The 18,409-nt window shown below is 40.3% G+C and overlaps 1 protein-coding gene and 1 long non-coding RNA gene across 2 annotated transcripts in view; one reads left to right on the top strand and one right to left on the bottom strand.

The window, feature by feature from the left end:
- The window catches only part of LOC147602176 (uncharacterized), a 70,513-nt gene that overhangs the window by 11,887 nt on the left and 40,217 nt on the right, over window positions 1-18,409 (top strand). The window lies entirely within an intron of this gene.
- NTF3 (neurotrophin 3) overlaps window positions 2,453-18,409 on the bottom strand; it is a 60,095-nt gene continuing 44,138 nt past the window's right edge. Inside the window, exon 2 of the mRNA XM_086758353.1 lies at window positions 2,453-3,577. Coding sequence (XP_086614479.1) covers window positions 2,783-3,577 — 795 coding nt within the window. The 3' untranslated portion in view covers window positions 2,453-2,782. The remainder of the gene's footprint in view (window positions 3,578-18,409) is intronic.

Here is an 18,409-nt window from a genome sequence, read left to right on the forward strand (position 1 = left end):
GGTGAGAATTTTTCCATTTACTTTAACGAAAACTGGATCAGATCCAGAGGGTAACACTTCCGTTCATTGTTATACTGAGGTGGGAAAGAGGCAGCTGATCTAATAACCTTACGCACCATGCTTCTTTCTCATTTAATGTGTTTCAGATGACAGGCGTTGTATTTACTCTGATACATTTTTGCTGGCCCCTTTTAAAATACTTGGTGTGTTGATAAATTTAAGAGTCAAAGACCAGTTCCTGTTACTGGATTTACAGTGCAAAATGATAAATTGTTTTCTTTGAACCTACAAAAAATAAACCTCCCTTGGTTTTCAGTGAGCAGAAATAAAGGCATTAGGATAAACTCTGATGTTGTTTTTATTGCTATAAACCTACATTTTCTCACCCATCTTCAATAGAATTAATCTGGATTTACAGTGATGTAAACATGCATGGGACCCACACTGTAGGAACAAGGTACTTTCCAATTGGATTGGTAGTTTCCAATGGGATTTAACCAAGATAAGTCAGTCTTCTTCAGTTCTTTTCTCTTCTGAAGATATACCTATCTGGCATACTGAAGCATGGAGATCTCTAAAGATAATGATCCATGCAATATCTGCTCTCAATTACTTACAGCATCATAAAATTATCTTTATTTGGGAATTCAGGGTGTAAAATTAGACTTTTAACTTGCAAAAAATTTCAGTGGGGCAGGACTCTGAAAAATATACTTGTCCCCTCCAGCAGAAAAATTTAGCTGAAACTTAAACTTTCCTACTAGTAAAACTAGAAAAAACTCTGTTCAGGACTTTTTTTTTTTTTAATATTTGCCAAGGAAGGAGAACACTGGAAAAACTATAGTCAGATCTATCAGATAGTGAGTTCCTTGTTATATTATATCCTCTCTTTCCTTTTAATGATTACCTTGGTATTGAACCTCTGAAGTTATTATTGCTTGAAGTAAAGTTAGGATTTAGTATTGCAAGGTGATGATATTTCCTGTAAGGTAAATACCCTGGTCTCATGTTGAAAACTGAGATGGTTTGCAAAACCTTTGTTTATGGCCTCCCCTGCAGAATCATAGCTACAGACTCCAACCTGACTTTCAGAGACACTGCTACTCCAGTGCTTGGCCTCATGAGCTACCTGTCCAGTTCTCTGGTGGCTTTATGATGTGTAACACTCCCTGTAAGGGATTAGAGAGGACCACACAATTTGCTGCCTTTGATAACCTGTTGCGCATTTTAAGTTGGTTCTCCAATAGTGAAAGATATATGAAGAAAGGCATCCTGCAACCTCGCCTTTGAGTGCTCCGATCTCATTTTCATTTGTGATGCCGAACCCCTTACAACAGTGAAGGCCGTAGTGTAAAAATCTAAGACCACTACAGCTGTAACGCTGGCATTTTTCAGCCCTGACTCTGTGTTAAGATCTAGCTAGACACAGATAACATACGCAGTCCAATCTTAATTCTTTTGATAGCCGTGACAAGATTACTCATTTGCTTTTACGGGAGTGGGATCCCATAATCCAGGGCATTATACAGCTAATGCAAAATAGACCATCTCTTCAAGTAGTGTAATTATTACTGTCCCCTGTTGAGCTACATGACAACACAAAGAAGTGTCTGAGGTATATATATGCTAGTACATTTGTCTGTCCTAAGAAACAGCTCTGTATAATTGAAAAACTTCGTTATAACTACAGACTATCTGGATTTTAGTCACCATACTGCTCAAAAAGATCTATTATTTCACATGCCTATGAAAGGTACCAGGTTTGTTGAGCAGTTCTACACATTTTTCCCTCTGTGATTGCTGGGGAGAACAGCTTCGTACAGGTGTGTGGCTTTGACAGCCATGTCAGAATATCATATCTATCTTTACTAAAATTTACAAGCCAAGGGCTCTTTTAATGTTGACACTGCCAGCTTTGTTTCTACTTTAAAAACTCAGACAGAAAGGAATGGTGCCACAATGCAAACAAAAGATAATTGATTTGTGTGGGAAGGAAAAGGCTCATCACAATAAATAGTAAATTCTGCAGAAATAATATTTTATGTACTATATTAATGATTAATTTAGACTGGTTCTTGGCTTCAGTAAGTTTCTGCTGTAAATATTTTAGATTTTTTTCATAGTTTTTCAACGACAAATTGGCAGCATTAGAAACAGTTGCAAAACAAATGTGCTTCAAAAACAAATGAAAGCTGCTGGATTATTAGCAGTCATTTTGACATGCTAACAGAGGGAAAATGGTAATTTCACTGGCAAAACTGACATAATACAAAGAAACTGGATTTTATACCTACTTGATGTCTGTAACATTGTCATCATCTGGAGGCTGCAAGAGGTATTTTGGTTCTTCTTTTTTTTTTTTTTTTGGTGGTGAGGAGTCAATACTGCATCCATTAAATGTGAATGTATAGAGTGGGGAATATAAATATGTACACAACTCTTGACATTGATCTGATTTTTAACAAGTTTACTAAACAACAGTCACTGGCTTGACAATACTGAATGAAAAATACTGATTTTACATAGATTTTACAGTAAGGTTACGGTATGCTGCCGACAAGCAGTGTCACAAACATAGTCTAAAAAAAACCCGGAGTTGCCCACAGCAGAGGCACACACCCTTTGCTCTTGTTTATTGAGAGAGAAAGCTTATATACTGTAGATTTGCTGAAGTTTAATAAATAAGGTCAACTTATAATATATAAAACAATATAAACATTTATATGCTACATGCATATCATATAATTTAAAGTAATAATTTATATAGCACAGAGATGCAGATTTATGTTCTTCCTATTTTCCTTGACAATGCACACACGCAGGAGGTGTCTATTCTTATCCATCTCCAGCCTATCAGTTTATTGTTTTCTGAAGTCAGTGCTCTAACGTACGTTTGGGATGTCTTGCATTGGGAGTTCCAGTGCTTGTCATCAATGCCACGGCAGCCGTTTTTTACAGGCTTGGCTTCTTTACACCTCGTTTCATAAAAGTATTGCTTAACTGGAGAGTTGCCTGTTTTAATTTCTCCCAGAACAGTTACCTGGTGTCCTCTAATGTCGATCGCAGATGATTTGTCCGTGACCCATAAACTTTCACTGTCACAAACAGAATATTCCCCTCGGTGGCTCTTGTGCTCCGCGTACCTCTTTCGCCGAGACGTTCTGTTCACCACCACCGAATTTCCAATATAATCCTCCATGAGGTACAGCGGCGGAGGTTCCAGTGGCGTGTTGTCACTCAAGAGGACTCGGGGAGAGCTGTAGCGTCTCTGCTGCCTTAAGAGGTCTGTATCCATTGAGATAACTGGCTGGAAGTCTGATTTCACATTTTCATCTCCGTCCGTGTCTTGCTGAGTGTCTGCTTTCTGCACTGTGTTTTGATAGTTTTCCTTAATATCTACCATCTGCTTAGAAAGCTTGTTTTTCAAAATGTCTGCCTGAATGAGTTTAATAATAAGAGAATTTATTGAATCTTCTGGCAAACTCCTTTGATCCATGTTGGTAGACTGGATGCCACGAAGATAAGCGAGAAATATCACATAAAACAAGATGGTCATCACCTTGTTCACCTGTAAGATCTGCAAAGAAACAGAAAGTCAACATAAAAAGCAATTAAATAGGGAAGTTTACCAGAGGCTGCAAACATGAAAATTTGGATTTGTTTTTATAACATCTGCACTATATAGATACAGATAGGCTATGTGTTTCTTTGGACATACTGTTTCATCGTACTTTATAATGTGTCCAACTGTTTATAATGAGTGCAACTGTTTTCTGACTTTTTTTTCAGTGTTTCATCTATTTTATGCACTTTTCAGGACTACCTTACTTTTCCTCTTTCCATGCATAGTGGCATATATGTCAATTAGGTCCTTTCTCTACTGAGGTAGGTGGCTCTTCTGACAGTATGTCCAGGTCTTGGCGGCAGAGAAAGGCCAAGTTACTTTCACAGACCCTATTCTACAGAGTGGTTTTGTTTCAAAAATTGCAAGATTATGCAAAGTAGTAGACTATCTAATGATGTAAAATAAAGAAGTTCTGACTTGGCTAGGTATTGTCAAGTTTTGTGTTTTGAGATCTCTTGGATCCCTCAATTTCCTACTTGTCAAATGACTTTGTGTTTATCTTTACTCTAAGAGTATCATCATACACTGGGAAGCTCTCTCTTTTTCTCTCTCTGGTGCTACAAGGGAAAGTATTCTTGAAGGAAAAGAACCCAGTCAAGCAGCAAAGTGGGGTTTCTTATATTTGAACTGCAGAAAGCAGTGGTTAGGCTTCTGTAATACAAGTGGGAAATTCAGATGGATCCACAGACCATTTTGTACCGGTTGTTTGCAGGGTTGGGGCATGGTTTCTCTGTTGTTTTTAATGAAGTTTCTTCATTACATTTATATAAAGTGGAACAAAACTGACATTAATTAGAAATATTCAAGGACAGATGGAGAAATTTTTCCTAATATCCAATCTAAACCTCCCCTGTCGCAACTTGCGGCCATTTCCTCTTGTCTTATCACAAGTTATTTGGGAGAAGAGACTAACACCTGCATCCCTACAATCTCCTTTCAGGTAGTTGTAGAGAGCAATGAGGTCTCCTCTCAGCCTCCTTTTCTCCAGACTAAGCAATCCCAGATCCCTCAGCCATTCCTCATAAAACTTGTTCTTCAGACCCCTCACCAGCTTTGTTGCCCTTCTCTGGACACATTCCAGAACTCAATGTCCTTCTTGTACGGAGGTGCCCAAAACTGCAGACAGTATTCAAGGTGCGGCCTCACCAGTGCTGAGTACAGGGGCACAACTACTTCCCTACTCCTGATGGCCATACTGTTCCTGATACAAGCCAGGATGCTGTAATTTTCAATGTAAAATTCTAAATCATAGAAGCAAATAATGCACTTAGAAGCACACCCATTTTATAAAATTGTTGCACAAGTAGTGGATTGAAGGAGAAAATATTAAACTCATGTTAGAGCACTCTCATAGGAAGTGGTAAGCCCTGGTTGTAGTACTGCTTCATGACTCAATAGGCTTGAACTTGATTCTCCTGCACTGCAAACATGTCCACCACATGTCAGACCATTAGCACTCTGGGATGAAGGCACAGAGTTACAGAACACAGAACAGATGAAGTTGGAAGGATCCTCAGATCATCTAATTCAATCTTACTGCTTAGTCAAGCCAGGTCAAGCTAGAGCAGCTTGCAGAGGGCTGTGCCCAATCTGGTTCTGAATATCTCCATGGATGAAGACTCCACAATCCCTCTAGGCAACCTGTTCCAGCATTTGACCACCCTCACAGCAGAAAAAAACCCCACAAAAATATCACGTTTTTGTAGCGTATCTCAGTTTTGTGCCCATTGCCTCTTGTCCTTGAGTGGGACACTCTCTTTTACTCTCTCCCAACAGGTATTTCTACACTTTGATAAGATCTCCCTGAGCCTTCTCATCTCCAGGCTGAACCACCCCAGCTCCCTCAGCCTCTCCTCATGTGACAGATGCCTTAGTCCCTTAATCATCTTTGTGGACTCACTCCTGTATGTCCATGCCTCTCTTGTACTGGGGAGCCCAGAACAGGATCCAGCACTCCAGATGTGGCCTCACCAGTGCTGAGTTGAGGGGAAGGATCCCTTTCCTTGACCTGGTGGTGACACTATGAGTAATCTGTGTTTTTCCCAGAAGAAATTTGGGCAACATCAGACCTCTTGAACAGAAAATTTTCACTTTAAAAAGGCAAATTATTTTTTGTTTAAAAATGCAAACAAAAAAAAAAAGAAAAAAGTTTTACTGGAGAATCCTCTGTCCACTCTAAGAAAGACTCATTTTAGCAACAGTGAGTCCCCACTTCGTAGTTTGGAACTGCAGCAAAATCAGAGCTACTCTCTGTGGATGTGTGATCTGTCCTTTTATGGACAAGAAATGTGTTTTCTCCATTCTCAGTTTGTCACAGTGTGAGTTCACCTAAATCTAGACTGTTGCTTGCAGCAATGTTATGCTTTGGAAAAAAAATCTAAGATTTTCAGTTACCATACAATTTCTGTCATACCTAAATAAATACTGACTTAATGTAGAAGGGTGTCAGAGCCCAGACCGTGCTGTATATAAAGATCTCTTCCTGTGCAATTTGGTCTTCCCTCAGTAAATTATTTGCTTTTAAAAACAGGAAAAATATTATAAAACTGATGTCATTCAGCAGATTTCTTACAGCACTCAGAAGAGCTAACCCACACGTAGTATGACACACAAGTCCACGAGTAGGATGGTGAGCAACGCTCAGCTCAAAAGCTGAAAGCATTATTCATGCCAGCATGCAGCTGCATGTAATCACTGGTCTGCTTAGTTTCAAAACTAAGTGGCACTAGCAAAATACACAAGTTGGAGCAGGTGATGAGGTGGGAACAGTAAGACTGGAGTCCTGCAGACTCTCTTTAATGTCATGCTGCACAGAAAAAAGAGAGTTAAGAACCTCTGAATTAGAGCAGTTCAAGTAAGCTCTTTTTCTTGTCCATGGAGGAATCCCATTGATGGAAAAAAAAATGTTTAAAAGTATTTTTCTGAACCTAAAGTAAAATATCTTGTGGATCTGGTGGGAAGGGTGACTTTTGTGAAATTTAACCTGTATTATGATTTCATAGAATCATAGAATGATTTGGGTTGGAAAGGACCGTAAAGATCATCTAGTTCCAACCCCCCTGCCATGGGCAGGGACATCTTCCACTAGACCAGGTCACTCAATGCTCCATCCAATCTGGCCTTGAACACTTCCAGGGATGGGGCATCCACAACTTTCCTGGGCAACCAGTTCCAGTGTTCCACCACCATCACAGTAAAGAATTTCTTCCTTATATCCAATCTAAATCTACCCTCTTCCAATTTAAAGTCATTACCCCTCATCCTATCACTACATGCTAGTCAAAAGTCCCTCTCTGGTTTTCTTGTAGGCGCCCTTTAGGTACTGAAAGACCGCTATAAGGTCTCCCCAGAGCCTTCTCTTCTCCAGGCTGAACAACCCCAGCTCTCTCAGCCTGTCCTCATAGGAGAGGTGCTCAAGCTCCCTGATCATCTCCACGGTCCTCCTCTGGACTCTCTCCACCATATCCTTCTTATGTTGGAAGCCCCAAAGCTGAAAGCAGTACTCCAGGTGAGGTCTCATCAGAGCAGAATAGAGAGGGAGAATCACCTCTCTCAACCTACTGGCCACGCTTCTTTCGACGCAGCGCAGGATACAGCTGGCTTTCTGGGCTGGAGGCACACACTGGTGGCTCAAGTTGAGCTTCTCCTCAACCAACACCCCTAAGTCCTTCTCCTCAGGGCTGCTCACAATCCATTCTCTACCTAGCCCATGTTTGTGCTTGAGATTGCTCTCACCCATGTACAGGACCTTGCACTTGGCCTTGTTGAACTTCATGAGGTTCACATGGGCCCACCTCTCCAGCCTGTCAAGTTCCCTCTGGGTGGCATCCCTTCCCTCTAGCATGTTGACCCCACCACAAGCTTGGTGTTGTTGACAGACTTGCTGAGGGTGCAGCCCTTTCCCACTGACTATGTTGCCGACAAAGATGTTAAGCACTGGCCCCAATATCAACCACTGAGGAACACCACTTATCACCGGTCTCCACTTGGACATTGAGTCATTGACCACAACTATTTGAGTGCAACCATCCAGCCAATTCCTTATCTACTGAGTGGTCCATCTGTCAAATCCATGTCTCTCCAGTTTAGAGACAAGGATGTTGTGTGGGACAGCGTCAAATGCTCTGCACATTTGTGCTTGTCAAATTATTTGCTGCAAAAGTAAAAATGTTTCAGAGCCAATCTTTATGTTTTTCTGAAATGTTTCAAGGTGCAAAATCTGGAAAGAAAATGTAAACTCGGTGAGATTACAGTTTACAGGGAGTTCCTCCAAGACAGTTCACCTAGGAGGTTCATAAGTGGCATGTTGAGAAATTCCAGTCCGTGACTCGAAATTGTCAGGCTGTCCATGAAGTCTAGCACCTAGGGCACTATTCTACATAGGAGAAATGGACGTTACTGGGAAACCACAGCTAGGTTTTTACCTTGGCTCTATTTTGAGTATGACACCTTAAAAGTGTATTGGTTTGTATGGCTGGGCAATATTGCTTTTGCCAAATGACTCTTTGCTCAAAATGAAAATTTGTGCTTGTCTAAATTGAAGATAATTTGCAATTTATGCCTTTTTTTTTTTTGTGTTGTCAAAACAATAAAAAGGAGAGGAAATGTAAAACATTTAAATGTTTATTTTCAAAGTAAATCATTATGATGTTTCTGGACATGCTTCAAAAGTTACACAATGCAATTCACAAAACAGAAAAAGTGTTTAGTCAGTATAGCCCAGTGAGTAAGTTGTCTATAGAGGAGACGTGCACTCAGAGGCAAGATTTCAACAGAGCTATCATGTCTAAGAGAAGACTGACCAAACTTTCAGGCTTCTGGGGCACAGGCTTGTATACACCTTAGCAGAAGCTACTCCAGCACAAACAATATAGCTCCTTCTTCAACCATTTGGAGAATGGTATAAAAATCCTCCAAGTTCTTCACTTGAATTTTTATATTATCTTATTAAAAATTCTTAAAATTCATATTATTCATTTCAGGTATAAAGACAGTTTTTGGTCAAGCCAAATTTTTTCTAGTTAGCTGCACATGGTGAGATACTTTTGTTGTTCTTCAAAGTTCTTGAAGTTTCCATATGTAAATGCCTGAAAAGTTTAATTTTAGGCATCTTTGTGGACTGTTTGCAGTCAAGTAAGTGTGATGAATGGTCCTAGAAATGGACGCAATAATATTTACACTCCTATGGGAAGTACAGAATAGATTACTATATTTGAGGTCTGAGTCTGGGCCCCAAACAGGCATAGGCAAGCTTTGCCAGCAGTGTGCTCCCTTGTCTAGTAACAGCTGAAGTAGTGTTAATAGATACAGAGAAGACCATAATCAGTGACTGCTTCCACTTGATTACTGCCTGATATATGAGTTAAATGAGTCTTCCATATATATTGGATATAATGACACATCCATTTGAACCAGTATAATCATCTTACTGTGCAGTACCTATCACATACCTGTCCTAGAAGCCACGTCGTTTTAGAAAAATTTACATAGTGTGAATCCGGGAGAACTGATCCAGTACTTTCTCTGGATTCACATCAAAAAAGTATTCGTTGACCTATCTGGTTATGACGAACTCATCATTTGACTGGCAACTCCTCAACAGGAGTAATGGTAGATTACTTGTCTCGCTTTGTTCTTGTGCCACAAAGAGAGCAGGCAGCTACCTAGGGCAGGCTTTAGCAGCCTGACACCGTCTTGCTGCTGAGATATCCACCCCATTTTCTGTCTCTCTCCTCCTATATCACACAATTCCTCTTCTATTTCACATATTAGGAGTTCAGCAAGGGCTGTTGAAAGCTATTTTTCCTGAGCCACTGAGAAGCTTTGAACCAGCTCTACTTTTGTGCTGTGCTGTTTTGTGTGCCCTTCTAGATATTCGAACACACCTTTGATGCTTTGAGCTCTTGCTAGAGGTAATTAAAAAGGGGCTGGGAGGCATATGGCTCTCAAATCAGCTTTTAAAAGTGGTCAGAAAGCACTCTGCTATGTGCAATTTGGAAAAGCACTGGACACCAAGGCAGGAACACATATCAGTCTCTCCAGATTGGTCCCTTTGCATAGTGACAGTCCTCAGGTATTCAGAAACACTACCCCAGCATTCAAAAGTGATTGCAGACACGGCAACAGAAGCAAAGAAGATTCTTAAAGGAACAAGGAGTAGAACTAAGTGACAATTAGGCATTATGAATGGTCTAGAGGATTTGTGGGAGCACACATCACAGCATGGCAGAAAAACCAGAATATCCTGATAACACAGAACAGCTGTTAATTTGCGCTGAACAAGTTTAACCTAGAGATTGCTGACATTTGTGTCACAGTGGGTAAAAACAAACATCATAGAAAAGAAAAGCTCATGCATTGCAAAGTTGTTTATATTCCAGCTGTAGCTTCGTTTTACTCTATTTTAATGGTTTGTACTCCTGGCTATCATGGTGGTGTTAGCAGGGTATTAATGCTGTATAATTTAGGTGTCTCAGGGAAGGTCTAAATTTAGGAAAAGTAAATAAGCTTACTTATTGCTTCCATCAATAAAATAAATCCCCAATAGACTCTGTCAAATCACTTTCCACTCTTTTCCAATACAACACTTTACATAGTGTTGGAGAGTTTTGTTTTGTTTGTGGTGATTACGAAAAAAAATCTGTATTGCTTTATTCTGATCAGTCTCTGAACAGTCTACACAGCTGCAGAGTGAAGTGTCATTTAATATGTTCTGTGAAAATAATGAAATCCTAGTATTGTGAGATACTGCCTAAGTATTTACTTTCAAGTAATTGCTAAGAGGAACTGAAATAGAAGGAAAAGTGACTGGCGAATTTTACATTTAGCATTGCAATACCTGACATGATTTATGTAAGTCAGCTTGAAGAATTTGTCGCTTTCTGAAAAATTTAAGAGCAGTCTTTGTTCTTCAGACCCAGCAAGTAATGATCATTTGTAGTGGCTGACAGCTTATTCAGGTGTTTGCCAAAGATGACAGTGTAATTGTTCTCATTGTTTGCTAAGCACTGTTTTCACAGACTCACAGTAAGCAAGGAGTAGCAGAATGCCCTGTTGATTCCCTCATCCTAACAACTATACTGGGAAGAAATGCAGCCTTTCTCCTGTCTACTTAGGTGGACAGTGAAAAGGTACAGAGCAAGAAAAATATCACTGCATTCTGAATATTCAGAAAGATGGGAGGAGTATGAAATAATCGCATATGAAAATTCGCACCACATTTCAGGATAGTAATCGACTTTTTGTGCAACATGTGCCTGTATAAGGATTTATTACGGTAGATTGCTGCAGAGTGCTGAATGCCCCTAGAGATGCTATGACCCTCCTGAACAGTTCCACTTCTCAAGATACAGAAATTTCAACACATATGGATTGAAGCTAAAGCTTTCGCAAGAGCCAGACCCACTAAGAAGCTGAAGAATTCAGAGACAAAATCAAGTGGGACTGAGTTGTGGGAGCTTTAAGTGTTAAACATCCCATCCTCGGGGCCAACCAAACTGTAAGTTAAAGGAATTTGAAACTAATGCATTCCTCTTGCAGATGGACTGGGGAGTGCAGCTACACACTGTATCTGAGGATGAGGCCATCAAAGTTTCTTAAATCTCTGCAGCAGGTCAGTTGCTTTTAATCATGCATTATGCAAGGCCATTTTCAAAAGAGAAGACACATCTCAGTGCTGAGCCTCAGTAGCCTCCAGTGAACATTATACACATAATCTCTTACGGAAAAGGAGTTCAGCCTACTGACTCACTGACATTTCCTTTTCCTCTTTAAATGACGGGCTGAGCAAAGTACAGCAAGACAGCTGTTCAACCAAGTATGAAAAACTCATTTGCACTTTGAACCAATCTACATTACTATTTATGATTACCATTGTGACCATGACCCTACTAGTCATTAAGGAAAATTCTCCCGACTGGTGACATCTTTCTGAGGGACAGTTTTGTGATAATACATCTGCTACGAGGAGTAATCTTTTTTCTGAGCAGTTGAACACACTGTGTAGAATCACAAGAGTATCAGTTCATTTCAGACACAGGTGATTGCAGTGGCATATGTGTCTACATTTGATCTTCCCATAAATATATATTTTCAGAGATCAAAATGCGATCGCCTTACACATACCTGCCTGTTTCCAAGCGAAAGGTCAGGAGTAGTTCCTTGGTGCTTACCTCACTACTTGGAACAGCAGCTGCTTCTCACACCTTGTGCAAAGTTAATTCTGTTAGGTTTTGGCCCTGCACCTTCCTCCCCCGCCACTGACTTCGTCGGGAATTCAGGGCACTCGAGACCCCCCTGGAGGTATTTGACACTCCCCAGCATCCTCTAGCAATCCCGCCGAGGGACTCGACTATGAATAATGTCCGGTACGATATCAACTGTACTAGCTACATCCCCAGGTCTGTAATCAAGTACGGAAGTAGGCAGGCTTTTCTCAGTCACAACTAGGTCTTTCTCTGTTTAAATTCCTTTCTTCATATATTTGTCACATGATATATACACCTGTCTGTCTCTGCCCTAGCTGCCATGGTATACTGTGTATTGAGAAGGTCAGAACAAGAGATTGGGAACCTCGGATCCTAATTTCTCTCTTTGTTCAAAGAGTTTGGTCAAGTCAAAATCTCTGTTCATTACTGAAACCTGCCAAGACCACTGTTCATTACTTTCTGCATCTGCACAGTAAGGAACTCTGTGGAATGGTGTTGGGGTTTTATTACTCCAGTTATATATACCCTGACATCCTTTGTTTTCTCCCTCAAAGAGCTGGCTGTTGTTGCCCTACTAAGAGAGCAAAAGTAAAGATTTCCTCTCTCCACACAAGGCACAATAGCATCGCAGTACGATGCCCTGCATGCTGCGTGGGAGATGCCTGTCTGTTTTGAGAGTAACGAGGCAACTTAACAAATATATTTCCATAAATATTCTCAGTGCAAATCATCCTCTGTTTTCTTTTACTATTCTCATGTCACTGATATTTGAGCACTCCATAAGCATTTATCTTGGTTAATACCAACAAAGTAGGAGGGCTGTCGTTGTTCCTATTTTAAAGAGCAGAAATTGGAATACACAGCAGTCAGATGATGTTTGCAAGGTCATACAGGTATTCTGCTGCAAGTTGGGGTTTTCATGTTGTGCTGCCTGGATCAGAGAACTCCATTTCTAATGCTGTACAGAAGTTTGACTGATCAATGACAAGCATGAAATGCAAGGAAATAAAAACAGTGCCATCTGAGATGAGCAGTCAGCCGCATCTTAGTCATGACAAAGAATTAAAGCCATAGTGGGTAAACAATTTCCACAAAAGCTAAAGTATTTCTACATATTATTCACTGTAGCTCTGAAAACTGTCCAAAGTAACAAGAAATCTAAAGGTCATATCCTTAGCTAAATCAATAAATTCCAATGACTTGACTAGACGTGTACTAATTTTATAAAAACAGAAGATTTGCCCAGAGCTTTGCACTTGTCTTTTTTTTTTTTTTCAGAAGTCCTTTGAAACAGAAGAATAGAAAGCACCGGAACTAAATCATGGTAGTGGATAATTTAAGCAGATAAACTGTTTATGTGTTAGTTAATCATTTCATGGCAGGGCCAAGCAGCAAACAAATTAAATTTGTAGCTGAATTTGGAGGGGATGCAAACAGCAGTGAGTAAAGAGAAATACAACCTCTACTGGGGAGATGGAGACATAAAATATTGGCCAAAAATTACAAAACGAAAGTCAAAGTAGAAACTACAAGCCAGCATGCTGGAGGAATAGTGATATTGAGCAATGGTATGCAGAGGGGGAAAGAAACTTAGAAAGGAGCAATACCTAATCAGACCCAGGAATGATCTAAAACTTTGGAAAGGCACAGTATTTAATAAATGCAAATACTGAGAAATTACATTGCATTGCTGAGCTAGGAAGGAATTGACGCTTTTTGTAGCACAGCAGAAAAATCGAGAAAGTTGCTTGAAAGTTGGAAGGTATTGTAATACAAAAAGAAAATTAGGAAAAAACAGCAAAAATTACTAGAAAGGCTGTGTAACTGACCTTTGAGGAAATTACCTTGAACGTGCAAGCCTTTGCTATGAGCTGACAGAAAGGGCACAACAGAAAACCCAGTACAAAGATCTGGAAAGCGTAATAATTGGTGAAGGGGAACATTCACGTTAGGGTGCGGCAAAGGAGTGCAATCAGGAAAAATGGGATTAAACTAAGGAAAGGGAAGTTGGGCTGATTATCAAAAGCAGTTTGCAAGCTCTGCAAGATGTTTGTAACAAGCCCAAAGCCACACCAAAGAGGCCTGGTTTCATGTTTCGTTGCAGCCCTGAAACTCCATCTAAGTGTTTTTTTTAAAACAGTTTGAAGATTCATTAACCTTTCAAGTCAACCTGGACCTACTTTGGCTCAAACAGGGCTGATTAATTGTTTTGTATTAAAGTCAGGCAATAGTTGCAGTTCCTCTTATTTTCACTCAGAGAGATGCTTTGAGGGCTTAAGCTCTCCATAATTATAGTTAAGAGCAGTCTTCCAGATGCAACTCACTTCTTTCACCTCCCCACAATCCTGGGTGGTTCAAGCCTGGTGCCTGGATATATCAGAAACATGACTATAATTTGATGTATCCTTCTGGAAAGAGCAAGGGAAGTGATGGAAAGGGTCAAGATGAAGTGGTCGACATTCATAACAGATTGTTCTCGTTGTTCTATTTTTAAAAGCCAAAGGTGTTTTTTTTTTTTTTTTTTCTAACTTGGTAGCAAGAGGAGAAAGGGAAATACCTCTCTGATTATGAGAATTTTGCCCCTCTCCTGCTAGGCTACGAAAGAGGAGCCTTCTAGAGACCCTGTGATGTAGGATGATCTGACATGTTTTTACATTTACATTCCTACTGGATAACTCATTTTGTAGGAAAAAAAAAAATTGTAGAAAAAAAATTGAGAGATTTTTAAAACCCTATTTTTTAGTTTTTCTGATGTTAGGAAGCTCAAGAGGAAAAGTGTTTCAAGCTGTGAATTCCAAGACCCTTATTTTTATGGATTTTACATTGAAAACAAAAGAGTTTCTATTTCGTTCTGGATTAGAAACTGGAAACTTCCTCTTCCATCTTTTTTAATACCTTCCAATTTATTTTTTCTTTCATTAAGTAAGGAAAACAGTGAAATCGCTGAAAAAAAAAAAAAAGGGTTACCGCTTGCTGTGCTTTTTCCCGTTGCATCTGAATCTTTAAAAAAGCCATTGCCCATTTAGAGAAAAAAAAAATCATTCTACTAATTGGCATTACTTTATAGCAAATTGTTTACATGTAGGTTTGTCCTGAGGGTAAAGGCTATTCCAGTAAATCTAGCTACTCTGCATTTTTTTGCTTGTAAAAATTTGCCTGAAGTAGAACTTTGCTTGTGCGTCCCCGAGTTCATCAATGTTCATGTGGATAAAATTTCCAGTATGCAATTCTCCTCGAGACGTGGAAGTTTTCTAATTTTAATCCTCAGTTACCACTTTGCTGTGAGTTTGACTGTATTAGGGGTTAACGCTGAAAGATTGTGGGACCATTTTGGTCCCATCTAGCAGAGTGTACGTTTTCTAAGCCCGTGAGTTGCCCCATTGAAATGCAGATTGCTCACCATTAAGCCCATGGCTGAATGCTCTGCTAAACTGCATCCATCCTGTCTGCTAATTTGCAGAATTGAGCCCTCCCTTCCGAAATCAAAGCGTGATCTCTGTGTTCCCCTATTGCATTAGTGCGGGCTCTGCAGCTCTGCCAGGTCCAAAACTCATCTGAAAACTGACTTGGTTTTTGGAAATCACCCTGTTTTTTCTTATCTTTTGATCCAGATGCCATTTTGCTGTTGATACACAATGCGTCCCTCCTCCTCCTTGCCAAAAATCTTTGGAAGAAGAATTTTAGAACTGGGAGTACTTTAACACATGCTGTCTCTTGCCAGGCTTATGATCTCCAGATACTTGATAGAAAGGCAAGGTTTTAAACTGGGCATGGGAAGGAAACAAATGAGATGTACAGCAGCTGGCTTTGCCTGTCCTTATACAGTCAATAGCTAGAATGTCTTTTTAGAAAATTTCTTCTTACTGAAGAAATCCTGGTTATGAAAAATTTTATCTATAGAAGGGCAAGAATAAAGTAATACTTAGGGGATGGGAACTAGGAACAGAAAAAGTAATTTTTTAAATAAACTTTTGTTCACCTGTTGTTATATGTACACTTTACACATTTCAGAAAAGAATCCTACTGACATCTGATCACCACAAGGGTTAGTTGCATCATTGGATAATTGATTCATAGGTTAGATAGGAGCTATGGAGATGCTGCTGCAGGAGTTTAATTCTTTTGCGAGAGATCAGGTGTTCACTGCTGTTAGAGGCAAGAAATCATGCTTGGACATACAACCCCCACTGCAAAAGCAGATGCTGTTAGTGCATGAGACCTAACAGAGGGTAAGAGAAAGTTGCTGGCAGTCTTACTGCAGGCATGGCAACACTGCAGCATCAAGCTTTTTTTCATAATTAAGAATGGCTGTGGTGAGCAAGTGCTTTTGCGGTTGTTTTACGGTTTGGAAATGAAAACTCAGACAAGTTATGTGACTTTTCCAAGGTTATCCGAGCCCAAGGACATGTGAGAAGAGAATGGGAGCGTGGACATTCTTCTCATGAGGGCTAGGTTGTGGTTCATTCTACCCACTGGACCAGCCTCTTCCTTCAGGTTCTTCCCAGCACTCTGCTGGCCCGAACCAAAGTCCATTGAGTCAGCTGGCCAAAATCAGAAGTACTTCTATGCCATATTCTTCCTGTTGAAGCAGTAGAAAAGGGAAACATTCCTTACTCTGAGTGAACTCAGAAGTAACTGGGAAGCAAGCAAAGAGAGGGAAAAGGATTGCCAAAAGATTGCAGAAAACATTGCCAAAGGTGTCTATGTAGAAGATCTCAAGTGCCTTGAGGAATTAAGAATAACTTGGAATCAGCCTTAAAAAAGGAGCAGGCCAATGTAAATCGGCCCTAACAGTTCAGTAGTTTTCCCCAGGAACCAACAAAATAATCAAGGGAGAGATTTTTAATTCCGCACATAGGAAAAGCTTGGTCCTAGACTTCAATTTGCACAGTAGAAATCCCTGATTAAAAAGGAGCCAAATGCTATTGTGCTTCAGGAAGTGGGAGAATTAGGGATGCTTACTTTGGATGACAGTGTAACCTTACAGCGTAGCCTATACGAGAGGAGATGCACAGCTGCATCTCCCCAGGAGCAGAGTGCAGAATACGTTGCGAGTCAGAGTCACAATTCCTCACTATCTTCCCTCCACCACCACACGGACTCCCTTTGCTCTGCTACAAGAGTTAATTACTTAATCTTTTTTTTTTTTTTTCATGGAGCACTTTACTCTCCCATGCTCCCAGCCAGCTACTTTGGCTAGCGAGGAAGTGGAGTGAGGTGAAACTTGGTCTCTCTGCACTTTTGTCATCTTAACACCCCCTCTCCACCCACTTCCTCTCAGCAGGGAGTATTGGGTGAGCAGCCCCTGCTCTCCTTGCTGCAGGCAGAGCTGCACTGAGCAAGCTGAACTCGAACAGTCATGGGAGCAAAGCGGGGAGGAGAGGGAGGGACACTCCTCCCTCTCTCTTATATTCCTATCTGACTAGGTACTGGCCCTGGCAATGTGTGGTGAGTTTAACCAAGCAAGTATATTCTGTACAGATTCAGAGTTAAAGGCCCATGATAAAATGATGCAGGATATTGCCAGGGCTAGAAAATGGGGGAGCGTGTTCACTGAAACCTGCGAAAGACCATAATCTTCCTAACCTGATCTCAGTCTGTTACTAGAAAACATGGACGGGAGCCCACTGCAAAAACAAAACAAAGCAATCACATCCTTAGGAACTTCTGGGAGGCAAACATATGGGGAACCTCTTTACTAAAGGTGAGAGGTCAGTCAACATCTTGGGATAACTGGACGTAAAGGGGATAATAAGTTCTCAGGCCTTTTTGACAATGGGAACAGAAAGAGCTTTGCTGAGCTACAAGCAGAAGTAAAGGGATTTTCCAGTGGAAGGCAATTTTTCCCGTGGCTGGGGCTCATGGGAAGCCTACACATGCTCAGAAAATATCTCCTGTGCTTTCCCAGAAAAAACCAAAACACACACATACCTTTTTTATGTCGCATGCTCTGATGCACCCTAAATGTCCATCTCTGGGCTGAAAGCACATCAAGTCTCAGAAATGTCTTTCTTGACCATGTTATGAAGGACTCTTTCTTGCTAGTGTACATACAGGGCTACAGTTTGTGATTTCAAACTTTCGGTATAGCTTTGATTAAGATACAAGTGAGTGGAAAACAGAAGAGAACCTGACAGGTCAAGACTGAGGGATTGAGATCATCTGGACTACAGGATTGAAGTGCACATGCAGAGTTTGGATTTACAAGCCAAATACTGTGCTATAGTTATTTAGAAAAGATAAGACACATATTTTGGGACTGGTAGAAATTAAGGAAAATTGCAAAGAACATCTATTACCATTTTAAATTATTAAATGGTATTGTGTTTGGAGACAATTGTGTATATGCAAGTCTTAAAAATTAAAGCTCAAGGCCAAATTCTGCTTTTGGTCACACAGCAAGCAGGCGACTGTAGACTGAGTTGCATATAACTGAGGTCATAATCTGGCATAGTGTCTGAACTGGCTCGGTTTTCTATTAAGCTAATGTCAGTACTGGTAATCTGTTATGAGGAAATCCAGTAGGGAATGGGTCAGGTGTTAATGCTCACAATCAACATAACGCAAAAAAAATTTA

This window comes from Chlamydotis macqueenii, chromosome 1 (genome assembly GCF_036417535.1).
Source record: "Chlamydotis macqueenii isolate bChlMac1 chromosome 1, bChlMac1.mat, whole genome shotgun sequence".
Lineage (NCBI taxonomy): Eukaryota > Metazoa > Chordata > Aves > Otidiformes > Otididae > Chlamydotis > Chlamydotis macqueenii.